Here is an 18,541-nt window from a genome sequence, read left to right on the forward strand (position 1 = left end):
GCTGTCTAGGATCTTGTTAGCCTTTTCAACAGTGTCGCCTTGAAGAGAGATGTTCATATTGTCAGGTAAGACAGCCAGAAGTGAGGAAGAGTTGGTTTTTAACCACTGTGGCTTGTGTGCCTTGATAACATTTTCAGACGATGAAACTTCTGTATTTTTTATCGATGTGCTATTGGTGTTCGCTTTATAGGTAGAACCTGATGTGGTGAGCCTAAATAATCTGAGGGACATAGGAGAGGAAGACTGTGAGAAGGCCTAAGGGAGTTAATGAGGGATAACGAATGCACCCCAGGTGGGAAAGGGCTGATTTCTATGTGGTCAGACAAGTGGTCTCCATCCTCTGGATGGCAAAGTCGTGGGAGCTCTGCAGCTCAGATTTGCATCTGTCATCAGACAGGTACAAAGACTGGTGAGTTAGATCCCTGCCCTGACTTTTCTCTTTTCCCAGCTAAACAGTCCCACCTGACTTCCCCTCTCATCAAGATGTGCCAGTCCTTTAGTCATTTTTGGCCCTTACATTCGTTCTGATTTGTTGTACCAGTCAGAGCATCATGACTGATTTCAACACAGTCACTTGAAAGATGACCCAGTGCTCTAGCCTAGGGCATCATTTCACAAAGGTGAGAACCTGGGTCCTGCTGCCCTGACACTTGGTCTCTGATTTCAGCATGGTGAATTTTAGCTGTGGTTCTTCCAGTCCTGATTAACAGAGTGAGACCTCTGAGATTTGATGGTCTGAAAGATTAAAGAAAAGAACAAACTTGAGTAGCTCTCCTTGACAGCTCTTCAGACTAGCCCAGAATATATTCTGCAGCTACAGGGGCTTTAGGTGCTTCCATTTAAAGTAGCAGAACACAAGGATTTGTGCTGTCAGCATGACCTCCTTTTCTGCCTCTACAGCCATCTGTCTATTTGTAGGATCATCTCTCTCTCAGGCATCCTGTTTGTCACAGTTACCCCAGTGCACTGTCCTTTCTTTCAGACTAGCCTGAACAAGAAAGGACAAGGCTCTGCACAAGAGCCCTCTCTGCCTGACTGCTGAGCACTAAACCCACAGCATCAGCTCCTTCATTCTCCCTCTGTCTCTTTGCAGGTGCAGCCTTGAATAATTAGTTCATACCCACTCCAGAGTTGGCGTGGCTTTGCTCTTCATTTGCTATCCTCTACCATAACCAAAGTAATTCTACACTCAAGGGGCCACATAATCATAGAATATGTTAATTGGAAGGGACCCATAGGGATCACCAAGTCCAACTCCCTGCTCCTCACAGGTCTAGCTAAAATTAAACCATATGACTAAGAGCATTGTCCAAATACTCCTTGAACTCTGACAGGCTTGGTGCTGTAGCCGGTTCCCCAGGGAGCCTGTTCCCGAGGCTGCCCACCCTCTTGGTAAAGAACCTTTTCCAATGTCCAATCTGAGCTCTCCTGATGAAGTTTCATTCTATTTCCTTGTATCCTAGTGCTGGATACCAGAGAAAGGAGATCAGCACCTTCTCCTCTGCTGCCCTTGAGAATGCTGTGAACAGCAATGAGGGTACCCCTCAGCCCTTCTAGAATGTGAGCTATATGTACTCTTAAAAAAAAAAATCTGACTTTTCCTCCCTTCCCGCTAGTTCAGGAGTGCAGCTGCTCATCCTGAAATGCTGCTTCAGGATTAGTAATGGAAATCCATTCTCTAGTATTGCCCAGAGTAGCTGTTGTTCACCACCTCCAGGATATTTTGTCTAGTGCCTCCACAGTCAGGTCCTGCTGATGGCACCCATGGGTGGCTGCCCTGTAGGAACGAGCTGGATGTGTCTTCTGTAGGCCTTTGGGGTGAGGGTGCTGATACTTCTGCACAGTGGTAAGTAATATGATCTGTGTGAAAAAGGCAAATGCCCTGTTTCTTTTCTCAAACTTTACTGTGGTTGCGAAGGAGGTGCGCTTGTGCATTAAATCTTTCCATATGTTTAAGTGTTTCCACATGTTATGCAGCAAGCACTTTGTGTGGATAAAAGGCAAGTAATGCCATACTTAAAAGACAGAAAACAAGTTAGCAAACAAATATATGGTCGTGTTTGTGCAGCCTCCAGAGGTAAAGTACAAGGAGTTCATTATTTCCTACTAAATATAAAGTTGATCAGTGCAGTAATGATGAGGAAACATGGAGGTGGCTAAATTTATAGATGACTCAGTTACTGAGATCCAGAAAAGTCTGTGAGGAACATCAGCAACTAAATTGCACAGTCACGATCTCCATTAAATTCATTGTCAGAAAAAGCAAAATCAAACACACTAGAGAAATTAAACCTACTAGACACCTTATAAGAGCTTAATGGTTTCATGGCAGGGTGAAATTTGGATGTGCCTGTGTCAGGAGCAAAGCTATGGAGTGTGCACTGCTTCACAGAACCACAGAATTGGAAAATTGTAGGTTGGAAGGGATGTCTTGAGATTGTCTAGTCCAATCACACTTGTTCAAGAAGGGTAAGCAAAAGCAGGTTTCCCAGGCCTGTATACAGTTGTGGTTTTGAGTATCTCTAAGGATGGATGCTCCACAACCTCTTTGTACAACCTATTCCAGTATTTGACCACCCTCACAGTAAAAGTGGTGTTTTCTTGTGTTTAGATGAAATGGCCTGCATCTTAATTTGTGCCTCACATCCTGTCACTGAGCACTACTGACAGTGTCTGTCTGACTTTCTCTTCTTCATTCCCTCCTATCAGGTGTTTATTTATACATATTGAAAATATCCCTCCCTCGTGCTCAGCCTTGCCTTGTATGAAAACACTTCAGTCCCTTAATCATCCTCATAGCCCTTCACGAGATTCAGTCCTTCCCCATTCATCCCTCCCATCTGCCAGCAGCTGCTGGCCCTGCAGCTTGAGCCTTCTCTTTCTTCCCCGTGTGCTGGGGACATTCCCTGTGGGGTGAGGGGCTGCCAGCAGAATGTTAACAGCCAGGCTTTGTTCACAGCCTCAGCGGGGACAGCTCAGCTGCTTGGGCTTGGACTGCGGGAAGGCAGCAAAAAGCAATGTTTTCATGCCTGTTAGTGTTGCAGACAGGCCCCTTCCCTCTGCAGCTGCCACGGTCACCAGTGCTGCTCGGCCGGCAACCCACAGGCTGGCATTGGTCCCAAAGTGCCTGAGTACTTGGTGCCTGGAGAGGTGCCCACAGGCAGCCACAGCGATTGCGCTGTGCCCAAGAGCCCTCCCTCTCATGTGGCACAAGGATGAGGCTGCTGGTGTTGGCTGCTGGTGGTGTGCACCAGGTGGTGTTCCCAAGTGATGTGGTTAACCACTGCTAAAATGATGTCTTGGGTGTGCAGGCACCAAGGTTGGCACCGAGGCACCAAGCAGAGGCTGAAGCCTGGGGAATGGTGTGTCACTTTGTCCCAGTGGTAATGTTGAAAAACAGGAGCAGAACACTTCTGTTCTGGATGCCCCAAGCAGCAGGACTGGAGGCCCTGGTATAGGGGAGCTGTGTTAATGATGCAGAATGGATTGGTGAGGAACCTTGTGAGCACTTCTGGGACCTCAGCAATGCCGAGACATCAGAAATGCCTTCAAAATTACCATTGCCTCAAGGATGAGTGCGATTTTATTTCTTCTGGTTGCACAGAATGCCCCAGAACACCTCCTGGGCCTTCCTCACCAGTGCTTCCTCCCACCCTCCCAGTGCTGCTCCCCATGGCTCACTTACAGCATCCCTTCTGTGCTCAGGGACTTGCTTCCTAGTGTCTCCAGCCATATACCTATTCCACATCAAATGGCAGAAATGCCACTGAACTCAGTGCATTTTGCACAGTGCTGGTTTGGTTTTAGTCTGGAGGAACCATTTTTAACAAAACTGAAGGAACACAAGTTCAGAAAGCAGCTAAGGATGTCAAGTACAAATAGCTCTACTGATCCTCCCCTGCCCTGCTCTCCCCTCCTCTTCCCTTCCCCTCTTTCTTTCTCTCTTTCTCCAGATTGATAGAGCTATTTTAGAAGGACTAAATAGCTTCAAAGAAAGAGCCAATGTGAGGTTGTGGAGGATGGAAACAACATTGTCGGAGAGCAGCAATTGTCTGAAAGATGAGAAATAAAAACAGGTGTTCACTTTCAGTGAAGATCTATGGACCTCCAATTTATATGAGGGATTAAAACCTATGACAGATTTAATTACGCAGTAAGACTTAATTAAACCCAGAACAATTAAGTTCTAAGTGCCTGGCTTATTGCGTGTATGTAATGTCCAGAGGTATATATTTGCAAAGACCATAATCAAAAAACGTTCTGTGCTGCCTGCAGTGTCCAGGGAAGTGCTGCAGGAAGGTCCCATCCATTATGCTGCATCCCAGAGCCATCTGATGTAGGCACACAGCAGTGGCACTGGTCCCGACTGTCAGCGTGGCAGACACTCACTACTGTTCTTTCTAATAAATTAATAAGGCCCAGGAATTATGGCAGCATTTTGCCAAATATCCATGCAATGCCTATGCTAAGGTGAGTACACAAACTGCTTTTTTGCACTTCCAGGATCTTGCTTGCTCTTTGGCTTCTCCTTTTTTCCTTAAATATTGAGAGAGAGCAGAGTCCTGTCTTGGTTCCTATTTGTGCCTCTGACTGAAGGGAAAAAGGAGGATGAGAATTCTTGTTGTCTAGGTACCTCCCATAGCAGAAGCTTAGGAGTGCACATTTAGATTACAGAAAAACCCTTCGTTAAAGAAAAGAACTGTTATGAATGATTGGAGACTTGTTCCCAGTGCTGCACCACTTCAGTGAAAGCTGAATTGGCACCCACTGACTGGGTCACAGAGCCCTATGGTGGCTAGGGTTTGGACAATGCCAGAGACACCTCTCTGTGATAGCTGCGATGAGGCAAGGCACTTCTGTCTAGAAGGGGATAGTTTGTCTGCACCAGCGTTTACAGACATAGCCATCCAGCACAGGCAGGCAGCTCAAAGTGCCTGTCTTTGTGGACTTCAGAATATGTTGGAGCTGAGTGTGCTGATCCAGAAGAAGGATTTCTTTCCTTGTTGAAAAGAGCTTGCTCTGTTTTATGAGACTTGGGTATCAAACTGGGTCTTGAATGCAAATTGAATCCTTGCAATCAAACCCATGTTAAAGTGGAATTTTTGAGGCTAAAACATCAGCAGCTGGATGCTGTCTCATCAGCTTCTCTCATCCTATCTAGTCCCTTTTCTTTCCCCAGGCCAAAGAACTCTCCATCACCGGAGTGACACCCTGGATACGGTGATCCTGGTAAATCCTAACGTGGACAGCATCGTGTCTGAGGTAAGGACCACATGTGCCGTCAAGTTCTCTCCACATCAGCTCTCATGCCCTTGCTTGACATGGATGTCATGATCATCACACTTTGCACCTTCTGGAGAGTGCAAACCTGCTGCCAGTCTGCTGCAAGGTGTGGTGAAATGGCCAGGTATTCTGGTCTTGCTAGTAACCAGGATATATAGAGTAACTCTGAGGTGACATGGAGGTGTGTTGCACAGACAATAGCAGTGTCTTCCCTCTTAAATAAGCAACATTCTTGTATGTGGAAAACCTAGGGTTTGGCTATTTTTGAATAACGTGTGTTATTGCCTGTCCATGGGATTGGGATTGTGGGTGCTGGTGTGGAGTACAGGTAACTTCTAACTGCAGCCCTCTGTCTCATGGTAATAGGTCCGCTCACTTTTGTGTGATTCATCAGCCCACAAATTACTGATCCTCTGTGGTCAGAGCTCAGACCAGGAAGGAGACTTGGTCCTGCAGACGGGGACCTTCACTTACCAGAAGTTTGCCGAGATACTTTCAGACCCGGAGGTGAGTGTGAGCTGTAATCCAGCACATCCCCTCCTGTTCAGAGTGCGCAGTAGAGCAATTCAGCCTGTGCCCTCCTTCAGGTGACAGATTTGCAGACAGATGGGTTTGAAATCCAGCAAAAAATTGCGTACCATGAATAATTCATGTTAATAATAAATGTCTTGGGAATTTTGCTTTAACTCTCTGGTTTAAGTTTTCCGAGGTGCAGGCATGGGTGGTTCCTTTAAGTGTTCATCTTGAAATGACCTTCCAGACTGGCTATGCAGTGGGCAAACACTCAAAATTTCTTATAGCAGGTCTTAATATAACTGGGGGCAGCTTCCAAAAGCAGCCAAGAGAGGTCATCATCACCCTAGTAAATGTGGGTATTTCTCTTCATGTCATTGTCAGTCCACCAAGCAAGTTCACAAGGTTCAGAATGCTCATTAGATGATGAGGGATTGAATAAATGCTGATTAAGTAACTACATGAGGATTACATAACTATGAATGTCGCTATTTAATTGTGGAGTTACTCAGTTTGGAAGGGCAAGTGAGAGATCTGTAGTCTAACGTCGTGCATAGAGCAGAGTAAGCACTGAATTTAGGCAAGTTTGTTCAGGGACTTGTCCAGTGAGGCCTGGAAAACCTTATAGGGTATCTCTGAACTTCTGCTCCGATGCTGGTTATCTCAGCTGGATGTATGATAGCTTTTCTGAGAGACTTTACATTGTTGCCACTCGCTGCCAATACAGATACGCTACTTCAGTTTTTGAGAAGCTTTATTTCTACCAATCACGTTGTTTAGGATGTCTCCATCTGATTGAATAGTTGCTGCAGGAATGGCTGGATGATACTTCAGCAATTGATATTATTATTGCTTTAATTAGAGCAGCAAATTGCTTGCCTTCATTTATTTAAAATTAATTGTTCTAATTTATCTCTGATACCCATTTAAATGGATAGAAACTAGTCAGTTAAGGGCTGTCTAAGCAAAAGAATACAGTGTAAAGAAGTATGCAAATCTTGTTTTGGATACTTAGGAAGTTGAGGTGTCATACTTCTTACATTCAGCATAGCTGTAAGGAGCCTTGGAAATAATATGGACCTTATTCTACTTATTAATCACATAGCAGGTCCCCAACCCTGTAAGGATGGAGTCATGACTTTCAAAATAGGTCCCAGGAAAGAAAATTAATCTAAATAAAAAAGGAAGTCCTCTGGCGCTAGAACTGCACAAAGGGATCTGTCGTGGTTGACTAGCCAGTGAGCGAGACTAAGTTCAGGCAATGATGCTTAGCATTGAAAAAGTTTTCTCAGGGTTAGAATTCACAAAGCACAAAAAATTGTCCCCAGCCTGCTACTTTTGAGCCCAAGTCAGGGAATGATATCCCAGATTAAACAAGAACTAAGGAAATACGACACAGTGATTCCTGGTTTTATTTTCTTATCTGAGATCTTGTCACAATACATGCCCAGTCAGAAAACAAAACAGCCGATCAACATTAAGAATTTCAAAAGAGAGCATGGCTCTATGCATTGATTTTCCATGGGCTTTTGGACTATTTCATCAAACTGCAGTGTTTCCTATCAGTAAAGTGCTCGTGGTGTCTTCAGTATTTCTGCATTAACTAGCTTCTTTTTTTTTTTTTTAAAGTTCTGTATAGGTCTTAGAGCTCTATTTGACCTTTATTTTTATTTTTCTGTGCTGTCTCATTAGGTCACCCAGATTCTCAGCAACATTGATTCGGATACCAAGGCCTCTCTTACTGTGTCGTGCCTGGGAGAAGGAGCCTGGAGCAACCTTGGACATCCTCAATTTCAGGACATTATTAATTTGAAACTGAATCCTGATCCAGTTCTACCAGAAATGGATGGGGTGTCTGAGTTTGCAGAATATGTCTCTGAGACAGTTGACGTGCCATCTCCATTTGATCTCCTGGAGCCACCCACCTCAGGGGGTTTCCTGAAGCTCTCTAAGCCCTGCTGCTACATATTCCCTGGTGGAAGAGGTGATTCTGCTCTTTTTGCTGTCAATGGGTTTAACATCCTTGTGGATGGTGGCTCTGAGAGGAAATCCTGCTTCTGGAAGCTAGTAAGGCACCTGGATAGAATTGACTCAATCCTGCTCACCCACATCGGTGCAGACAACCTCCCCGGCATCAATGGGCTGCTGCAGAGGAAAGTTGCTGAGCAAGAGGAGGAGCAATCCCAGGGCTCTACTAACTACAGTGACTGGATGAAGAACCTAATTTCTCCTGAACTAGGGGTGGTTTTTTTTAACGTTCCTGAAAAGCTGAAGATGCCTGAAGCATCCATGAAAGTAAAGAGGAGCATCGAAGAAGCGTGTCTGACGCTGCAGTATCTCAACAGACTGGGCATTAAATCAGAGCCTCTCTACAGGGTGGTGAGCAGCACCATTGAGCCCATCACGCTCTTCCACAAAATGGGAGTGGGTAAACTGGACATGTATATACTGAACCCTGTCAAGGACAGTAAAGAAATGCAGTTTCTAATGCAGAAATGGGCTGGTAATAGTAAAGCAAAGACTGGCATCATTCTTGCAAGTGGGAAAGAAGGTGAAATTTCTGTTCCCTATCTCACATCCATCACAGCCCTAGTGGTATGGCTTCCAGCCAGCCCAGCAGAGAAAATTGTGAGGGTTTTGTTTCCTGGAAATGCTCCTCAAAATAAGATACTGGAAGGTCTTGAGAAACTCAAGCACCTGGATTTTCTGAGGTACCCAGTGGCTACCCAGAAAGATATCACTTCTGGAATACCTCCACCTGTGCTGAAGCAGACCAAAATTAAACAAAGAACTGACAGTAAAGAGAGTCTTAAGTCTTCTCCCAAGCCAGCTGTGACAAAGCAAGTCAAGAAGGAAGAAGCAGTTGAGGAGGGGATTAAGGAAGTAAAACCAGAAGTTGTAAAGGATGCTAAAATTGAGAAAAAGGTTAAAGAACATACAGAGAAAGTCCCCGAGAAACCTGTTAAACTTGAAAAGATAAAGACAGAAACAAGTGATGCTCTCAAAGCTGAGAAAAGAAAATTGGCAAAAGAGAAGGCTGGGAAAAAGCATCTTAAAGAGAAAGTATCCAAATTAGAGGAGAAGAAAGACAAAGAAAAGAAAGAGATCAAGAAGGAGAAAAAGGACTTAAGAAAAGATGATGGAAAGAAAGATGAGAAAAAAGATTCAAAAAAAGATGATAAAAAGAAAGAAAACAAACCAGAGCCCAAAAAAAATTCTAAACCAGACTTGAAGCCATTTACCCCAGAAGTAAGAAAAACATTGTACAAGGCTAAACTTCCAGGCAGACTCAAAACTGAGAGGATCAAAGTAAAACCTGAAAAGGAACCTGAAAAGGTATCTGCTGACCTGAAGACAATACCAATGGAGAAGGCACCTGTACAAGTGGATCCAGGAGAGACTTCCATAGTAGAACAGAGGTTAGTCCTGTCTTCACCAGAAGATCTTACAAAGGACTTTGAGGAACTGAAGCACGAGGAGAAAGGGGCCTTGCAGTTGAATCAAGAACTGTCTGATATGGAGGTTAGTGATAAGATTATGGGAGAACCTGAAGCAGAGATAAAAGACTCCATTGATATGACTGGTCAGAGTTGCCTTGAAGTGGATCTGATTTTAAAAAGAAAGACTCCTGATCAGGGAGTATCTACTACTGACATGGAAGAAGAATCGTCAGCAGAGGAAATGGCAGTCCATCAGCTGGAGCTGAGGGGAGATCATGCTGAAAAAATAGAGGATGAAAGAAAAACAACGGATGAAAACCATGACATAAGGTACTGGGAGGGAAAAGTTGAGCAGGGCAAGGACATTCAAGTGTTTCCTGACAGAGAACAACTGCCATCACATACAGACCTCTTGGCAAAGGGTGCTCAGCCACCAGTGTTCAGAGAGGAAGAAAAGGAGGAAGAGGAGAAAATCTCTTTGGACAGAAAACAGAGGGAAGCAGAAACTTGTGGAAAGTGTATTGAGGCGACAGAGGCACAGGAAGAGGGTGAGAAGGAAAAGAGAGAAGATGTGATAGAAAAGGCAGAACTGGAAGAAAAGGAAGAACAGCACATGAAAGCAGAGGAGATGGCAGAAAAGAATAGAGACTTCTATGGGCTGAATCAGGATGATAAGGAGGACAAACTGTTTACCCTTACAGAGAAAGAAAGAGAACTTAGTTTCATGGATGAGAAAACCAAGTTACTTGGAAAGGACATAACAAAGGAAGAATCATATCTGAGCAGCCTGCCAGTCCCACATGCAGAACATGTTTCCTATATCCAAGATGAAACTATACCCGGTTATTCAGAAACAGAGCAGACCATTTCTGATGAAGAAATACACGATGAACAGGAAGAGAGGATCCCACACTTGAAGTATGATGTCAATGCCTATAACATTTCTGTTCCTGACCATCCAGGCTCGTTTGAAGCAGTACATGGAATACAGGCCATGCCCCCTGCTGACCTTTCAGCCAAGGGCTATGCTGGCCAGGGTTCTGAAATCCTGGCATATCCTACAAATATTGTGGCAGCACCTCTAGCTGAGGAGGAACACATATCTTCTGCTACCTCCATTACTGAATGTGACAAGCTTTCGTCTTTTGCAACATCAGTAGCAGAAGATCAATCTGTTGCATCCATAACAGCACCACAAACCGAAGAGACTGGGAAAAGCTCTTTACTTCTGGACACAGGAAACAGTATGCCCTCCTCTCGGACTGAAGCGACCCAAGGTCTTGACTACGTTCCATCTGCTGGCACAATTTCTCCCACATCATCCTTGGAGGAAGACAAATGCTTTAAATCTCCACCCCCTGAAGATTTTCATGCATTAGCAGAGGGAGAGAAGAAACTGGAAGCTCATAAAAGGGATCTTCATGAAGAGGCAGAAGATGAAGAAGAGGAAGATGATGGGACTCCAAATATTGAGATGCCTGAGAAACTCAGAGGGCATTACAGTGCCCCCATGTTTGCTCCTCAAGGATGCCCTGATAATGTGATAATCAGTGTTCCCACAGAAGTGATGCCTTTATCCACTGAAGAAGCACCATTTTCCCAGGGTGACTCGGCAGAGGCTGAAGAACGATGCACGAGTCCCGATGACAGCACAGTCAAAATGGCATCTCCTACCCCATCTGGCCCCACCAGTGCAGGGCACACACCCTTCCACCAGTCTCCAGTGGAGGAAAAGCTGGAAACAGTAGATCCAGATCTATTTGAAAAACAAACAGATGCTGCTGCCAAGGAACTGGAAGGCCAAACTTCTATTGTGGTGAAGGGAGCCAAGGGTGAACCTCTCAGAGAAGACAAGGCATCTGAGGCTAAATCCAGACATGAAAAAGAAGTGCCTGGACCTGTGCAGCATGAACAGGTCTTGAGGAGTGATGTTCCAGTGTCTCCTGAGGAGGAGGTACAGGAAGAACCGGTGAGGAGGGAGGAGCTGCCCTGGCTTTCTTACCACAAGCAAGACACAGTGGTGATTGGGGAGGATGAGGAGTGTCCTGAGACAGCACCCCATCTCACCACAGAACCAGAAAAAGAGCAAGGAACTAAAACCATGACAGAAATCTTAATGGGATCTTCCAAACATTTGTCCTTTGAGCCATTTGCAACCACAGGAACTTCTCTAGGAAATGTGCATCTTCCACAGTTCACAAGCCAAAGCAAATCTAAAAATGACAAATTTTTGCAATTTTCACCAGATGGCACCAATTCACCTTCTTTCACAGAAGAAAGGATTGGAAAAGGAAAATCCTCAGATATTTCTAAGGTGATTACTACTGAAGAAGAAAAACTACTGTATTTCACAGGAGACATCTCAGAAGAAGGGAAATCTTCTCATGTTTCCATTGAAGACATTTCCCCAGAAGAGACCAAATCTATTTGTCTCACTGAGAGTTCCAGCAGAAAAATCTCTTCAGATGTTTTTGTTAAAGGAATTTCTTCAGAAGACATTAAAGTTCTTAGTTTCACAGAAGAGATATCTACAAAAGAAAAAACTATGTCCAACTGCACAGACAAATTCCCTTCAGAAGCTGTGAAATCCATGGGTTTTACAGACCAGAGCCCAGCTACGTATGAAAAATCACTGGAAATTTCTGCCAAAGAACAGAAAGAACCATCAAAATCTTTTCCTTGCACAGAAAGTAGTCCGGTTAAAGACACGTCACCCAAAGATTCTTCAGCTGAAGAAATGTCTCCAGATGACAGCAGTTTATTTTCTGCATCAGAAAAGGGCCTGTTGAGGGGAAGAACTGCAGGCTTGGACTCTCAGGAAGTATCTCCAGATGCAAAGGGCTTACATTTTACAGAGTCTAGCCCTACGGAGGCCAAAATATCTTCGCACATTTCCGTTGAAGGTATAAAATCCTGCCAGTTCAAGGAAGCTCAAGAAAAAAAATCTCCAGAAATGGAAAATCTTTGCATGAAAGATTTAAGTTACGAGAAGAAAGTGTGGTTTCCAGAAGAGGTGGAAGACATCCCTGTTCAGGGAAGGCGGCAGAGATATGACAAAGAGAGGGAGAGCACATTCTTGGATGAGGTACCAGAATTTGAAACCAAATCCCTTCCTAAAACGGGAGAGGAGAAGAACCTGTCTCCTGCAGTGCCTGGTAGCCATACCTGGAGAGAAGCAGAAAGGAAAGCATGGGGTTCTGCATTTGGGTATCTTCAGGAAGAGAGAGACAGTGGGAGAGGAGGGCAGTTACCCAGTGAGGAAGATGAGGAGCTCCACCATGCTGAAGACAAACCCATGCTATTGCAAGAAGAAACAGAACATTTAAAGATGGACTCCTCTGATTACAAAGAAGACACACAGAAGAGTGACAAACGTACATCAGAAACAAAGAAAGTGGATATGGTTCCTGCTGACATCACTGTCCCAGAAAGGACACAAAGGAAAGGTTCTCCTCTGTCTCCTCAGTATGTCTCTGGTGAGGAAAATCAGGCCGAAGCTTTAACTGGAAACAAAAAAGGGCAGGAATTGTTGACCTCTAAACAAGATTGCTCCTACTTAGATGATGAGGAGAAAGCTGTCCTAGATATCTATGCAAAATCACTAGACCACATTCTGACGACATCTCCCCTGTCTGCAGTGGGAAAGGAGATGGAGGCATCACCAGGAGCAGAGAGGCCTTGCAAGTTAGATCAGTGCAAGCCTCCTTTGTGGAAGGATGTCCCATCGAAGCCATCTGAGAAGAAATCGGACATCAGTGATTTGTATCAGGAAATAGATTGCAAATACAAGTCACATAGCAGGCAAGAGGATGACTGCAAATCTACTGAGGGCTTGTATGACCCTACAGGAAGCAAAGAGCAGACAGCAGCAGCATCTACTCTGTTGCAATCTACAAGACCAGCAGCATATATCCCAAAGTCTACAGAAGAGAGTGCTGAGGTGTCACGGAAGTGTTCACACTCCCCTCCAGGTCAAGGCCCATGTCAAAAAAGCAGTGATGCTGTGGACTCTGCTGGGGCTGTGGGTGCTACCATCCGAGAGGTGTATCCTCCAGAGACCTATTCCAGGAGCTCCCCTGAGCCTTATTCCTATGAGGAAGGGGTCTGCACACACAGAGGTGATAACAGTTCCACAAGACAAGAGCAAGAAGAAAGAGAACCAACTCCCTACCCTGATGAAAGAAGTTTCAAGTATGCTGACATCTATGAGAAGATAATTGTGTCTGGAGTGGGACCCTCCCCCTTCACAGCCATGGGTGGCGACCGCCTAGGTCACACTGACAAGGTACCAGTGACAGCACTGAACTCTCAAAAAGGTCAAAATTTTCATGTCTCTGCAAAGGAAGAAGAGTCCTGCCTTTATACCTCTGCTGAGAAGGAGTTGTCATCTCCAGCATCCCCTAAAGATAAAGCAGATTCAGTCTTTGACTATAGAGATGTCCATGAAAGATATTTGCCCTTGTCTGAAACAGGGAAGCCTAGGACATCTGAAGGACAGGAAAAACTGAATGTGTCTTCTGCTTTGCCAGGAGAACTGGACTCTGCACGGCACCCATCATCTGCAAGCACAGCATTTGCCTCTCCCACAGTCAGAACTGACACCTTTTATCCAGGGAAATCATCCACCTATGTTGATGCTGGTTGTCCAGATGAGAATATAACTTTGTCTAGCCAGGAGCAGGTATCTTTGTCCCTGAAATCTGAAATCCCAAATCCCAAAGATACATACTATGAGAAATCAGGTCGAGGGGAAGAAAGTGCAAGTGACTCAGAGTTAGAAAAAGGTGCTAAGGAGAAGTCTGAAAAGGAGTCTAAACTGCACAGCCCTGCTGAAGCTGCAGGCACCGTCTATGCATGCATCTCAGCCATCAGCAAGTTCCCTGTCTCAGAGCCCTTTCTGCAGAGCACGTGTCAGGAGACCCTTTCACCCAGCTCCACTGCCTCTTCTCCCTCTGGTCCAGGCTGGAAAGGGGAATATGAAAGTAGGACAACTGCATCAGCTGCTGTTGTGGAGCCATATGTTGCTGGTTACAGTGATGTGCTGGACATGGGCAGAGATGAGCGAGCTTCAGAAATATGCCATGTAAGACAAGATTCTTCACAAAAGAGAGAGATTGATGAAAAATCCACAAAGGAATCCCATTTCTGGGTAGCAGAGTATCCAAGTGCTGCAGTGGCCTCTGAGAGCCAAGAGCAAGCCATATACCTGAAATCTGCTTCCAGCAAACAAGCAGAGGTATATGAACAGGGCCCGAGGGTAGAGGGCAGAGGGATGGATAGCTCTTCTGGATTTGAAAGCTCCCTGCTAGGAAAGAGTGAAACAGCCAGCATATTCAGACATAAGCAAACCTCAGCTAGCCATTTAGGTGATATTTCTCTTTCTTTAGAGTCTCCTTGTGCTTTGCTCTCACACCAGGGAAACAAAGATGAGTACTTGGAGGTTTCTGAGAAAATCAGTAGCCTTGACTCATCTTTTTCTAAATTCTCACCGCTGAGTCCATATGAAGAAGACAAGTTGTTCTCCAGAGGTGTGGAAAAAGAGTCTGTGCCCCAGCATCAGCTGAAAGATGACTCTTCCAGCCTGTCAGAGGAACCCTCATCTGAAGCCACCACTCCTGTGATACTGACTACAGCAGAAAGTTTATATTCCCATATGCTTTCCACATACACAGGTGCAGGAGTGGAACCAGGTACCAGGAGTCCTTGGGATGTGTCTCCACAGGTTCCAGATAATGCTGTGAAAACACACACAGCTGAAACCAAAGACTTTGTCTTTGCTGAAGAAGATGGTTCTCCATTTCCCTGTAGCATGGGTGACCACACTTTGTCATGCAGAAAAGAGTGCCAGGGCTCAGAGACCACACCATTGTCTGCAGAGCAAGAGCAGCAGCCCTGTGGGAGCAACCCAGAGCAGAAGGCACCATTTGCAGAACAGCTGACATCTCTCCCTGACGTGTTGACATCATTTTCTCATCGTCAGCATGAAGATGAAACGACAGCCAATGGCCCAACAGAGGTGAGCACCAGTCTGCAAGTTTTCCAAAGCACATACCATGCAGCAGAGGCAAAAGATGAAAAAACGTGTCCCGATTCTGACAGCAGTTTTTCTCCATGTGCAGGCAAAGAGGAAACAGAGAGGCAAAGCCGTCCTTCCTCTCTGATGTCCCCTGAAAACAGTTTCCAGCCCTTTTTCCCAGATGTGCAGAGGGGTGAAAAAACAGGAGATGCTTCTCATGAGGTGGAGCCCCATTTAGGAGGCAGTTCTGATTGTGGACAGAAATTTTCCGTATGTGAATACAAGCAGAGAAAGGGAGAACTCTCTCCCTCATTCATCAACCCAAGCCCCCATGAGCTCTCTGAAGACAGTGACCTCTCGCAGGAGGAGGGTCACCCTTCAGTGCAGGGGAGACCTCTGCACACTGGGAGCAGTCCCATGCAAAGTGCCACAGTGGAGGAAACCCCTCCAACGTCAGTGAGTGATTCTGGAACTTCCCAGTCAGACTCAGATGTCCCACCTGAGACTGAAGAATGTCCATCCATCACAGCAGATGCCAACATGGACTCGGATGAAGATGCTGATTTCCTTCCAGTGGACAAAGCTGTGGGGAGTGCTCATCATGCCAGTTCTAGGTCCATCCATGATCCTCAGCCTGTTCCAATGGTAGATCCCCATCCCCACCCTCCTCACCCTGATGTCTGCATGGTAGACCCTGATATGTTGGTAAATGAGCAAAGCATGAGCAGAACTGATAAAATTTCCAAGAAAGACATAAAAGAAAAGAACAAAAGTGTGAGGAAGCCTTTGAGCAAACCCAAATCTTCCTCACCTGCCCGGAAGTTAGATGTGAAAGGGAAACGATCACCCACTCCCGTGAAACAGTCATCGGAAAAATCTCCAAAATCTGTCACTGCCAAAAAAGAAAGAGATGGAGGAGAAAAGCCCAAACCACGTAGTGCACTGATGCCAGAGGATGAGTTATCCCGGAGTAGTCACAGCAACCCTGGCAAGAGCCTTGCTAATGGCATCAAAACAAATCCAGGTAAGAAATGCTTCTTGAAACATGCATTGTCTCTATAGGTCGAACACAGAGAAAAGCATTGGGTTAAACATCGCAGAACAGAGAACAGGACTTCCCATTCAGGCATAAAACATTATAAGCAGTGATAAGGTTGAGAAATACAAAAGGTTGATAGGAAAGAGTAATAGAGTCCTAGGAGCAGCAGTGATTCACAGGGATGGCAGGAAGCCAGGATGGACCTTCCAGAAAGACTACTGTAATACCCTAGGATAGGATACAAAGGCTATCAGAATGGGTGGAGGGGTTAAGCAAATTCAGGTTATTAACAAAAATTAGGACTAAATATTAATTGGGATGATAACTCTGCAAAAGTTAGAGAGATTTTTGATTCCCTTAGGAAAAGTTTCTGACTTTAAAGCCTTCCAATCCCTCCCCAAAGAATAGCAGAACTCCTTTTCCCTCCCAAGACTTGTGGCAGCTCTGGCCCAGAAATGCACCCAGGTCACCTCTGAGCAGCAGAGTGTGGCTAAGTCTCAATTTCATAGCTGCAGTGAAAAAGTCTGTCTGGAATTCAAGTCTCTCTGTGTTAATCTGAGTGTTTGACCTTTGCAGAAGGGTTTTGATAGCCTCTTGTTTCCTTTTTTCCAAAGCTTCAAGTAGTCCTAAGAGCAATTTTTCTGTGCCTATGGGTCCGCCCGTCTACGTGGACTTGGCCTACATCCCCAACCACTGCAGTGGGAAGAACACAGATCCAGAGTTCTTCAAGCGAGTTCGAGCATCTTACTATGTTGTGAGTGGGAATGATGCAGCCAACGGAGAACCAAGCCGTGCAGTGCTGGATGCGCTTCTGGAAGGGAAGTCTCAGTGGGGAGAGAACCTGCAGGTAGGTCATGGAAATGCAAAGGGGTGTGTTATGCTCTTGATGTCACTAGTGCTCAGAAGAAGGTGGGTATCACAAACATACCCAAGGGAGTACACTGAGAGGAAGCAAATGGTGCTGGGCATGTCTTCTTTTGCAGTCTCAGCAGAGTAGTTGCTTGTACTGATAAGGAGGAGGAAAACATCTGCAAAATGATATGAATAGAAGCAGTTATGTCCTCTTTTCTACATCCTCCTGAGGGGAGAAAGCATTGAGAAATCATACACTCTTTTTTACCTACTGCAGGATGAGCCTATCTTCAAACAAAATCAAGCACCAATGCAAACTGAATTTTCATCAGTGTCCCACACCCAGTGACATCTGTTGCTAGACTGGCTTGCTGAAGTTTTTTCTGACAGTAACTTACTAATTGCACTTTTAAACCAGAATGTTCTATAACACAGTTCTTGCTTAAGTAGGCTTGCAGGACACCTCAGGTGGGCACTTCTGAAGACACATAAAAGAAGGTGTATATGTTCTTCCAGATGAAGCAGCCTCATATGTCAAGCTCCCTGAGCTGCACACTGGGTCAGTGGGCACATAGTGTCCATTAACAGTGACACTGCCAGCATTGTTCCTTTTCACACTGAAGGATCTTTCTGAGGCTGTTTCTGGAGCTCCACAGCACGATGCTCTCCCCTGCACTGCAGCCATTCTCATCATTATGGTGTCAGTGCTGCCAGTTTGCAGCCAGTTCAGAGCCCCATTGTGCTGGTACTGTATAAAATAAAGCTCTGCCTCAGAACCCGACATCTGAAAGACATTAAATAGAACAAGCAGTACCAAGGGTACAGTGTTCCAAAATTAACAAGAAATTTTAGCCTCAGTTCCTATGGGCATTGTTTGTCACTGCAGTTGTTCTCAGTCATCCCTGCTGCTTTCTTTTCCCAGGTGACATTGATCCCAACACACGATACTGAGGTAACACGAGAATGGTATCAACAGACCCACGAGAAACAGCAGGAGCTAAACATCATGGTACTGGCAAGCAGCAGCACTGTTGTGATGCAGGACGAATCTTTTCCAGCCTGTAAGATTGAATTCTAAATCTCCCACACTTTGTGTTCATCCATTGACTCTTCAATCACCAATGCAACGTGAGAGACACCATCTATTCACAGTACAGTTCTTCTCTGGTTTAGTCCTCTACATGGTTCCCATTTGTCAGGCAATCGGGTATCCATCTTGCTCAGCACTGGATGCCATGAGGAAGAAGTGCAGGGCTCTGTAATTTTCTGGACTGAGCTAAGAGTTTGTGCAAGAACAGTTGCAGGCCAGGGGCACTTTCACTTTCCCTGCTTTTTGCTGCTGCCTGTACAGTTTCTGTAGACTATCTTGGCTGCCTTGCTGCTGTGAGAGCTTGTTCT

General features: G+C 45.3%; 1 protein-coding gene and 1 long non-coding RNA gene across 5 annotated transcripts in view; both read left to right on the forward strand.

Moving 5' to 3' along the window:
* Positions 1 to 18,231, forward strand: part of MAP1A (microtubule associated protein 1A) — a 39,900-nt gene extending 21,669 nt beyond the window's left edge. For all 4 annotated transcript variants that reach the window (XM_085070088.1, XM_085070087.1, XM_085070089.1 and 1 more), the window contains 5 exons: positions 5,180 to 5,262; positions 5,650 to 5,790; positions 7,489 to 16,276; positions 16,906 to 17,138; positions 18,066 to 18,231. In XM_085070088.1, the coding sequence (XP_084926214.1) occupies positions 5,180 to 5,262; positions 5,650 to 5,790; positions 7,489 to 16,276; positions 16,906 to 17,138; positions 18,066 to 18,221 (9,401 nt within the window). In that variant the 3' untranslated portion in view covers positions 18,222 to 18,231. The remainder of the gene's footprint in view (positions 1 to 5,179; positions 5,263 to 5,649; positions 5,791 to 7,488; positions 16,277 to 16,905; positions 17,139 to 18,065) is intronic.
* LOC146432461 (uncharacterized) lies at positions 271 to 5,159 on the forward strand. The gene is made up of 3 exons (XR_014854203.1): positions 271 to 1,560; positions 2,612 to 2,709; positions 3,954 to 5,159. It is a non-coding gene; the product is annotated as an uncharacterized LOC146432461 (long non-coding RNA).
* Positions 18,232 to 18,541: the final 310 nt, after the last annotated feature.

The sequence above is a fragment of the Lichenostomus cassidix genome, chromosome 10 (assembly GCF_008360975.1).
Source record: "Lichenostomus cassidix isolate B80296 chromosome 10, HeHo_3.0, whole genome shotgun sequence".
NCBI lineage: Eukaryota > Metazoa > Chordata > Aves > Passeriformes > Meliphagidae > Lichenostomus > Lichenostomus cassidix.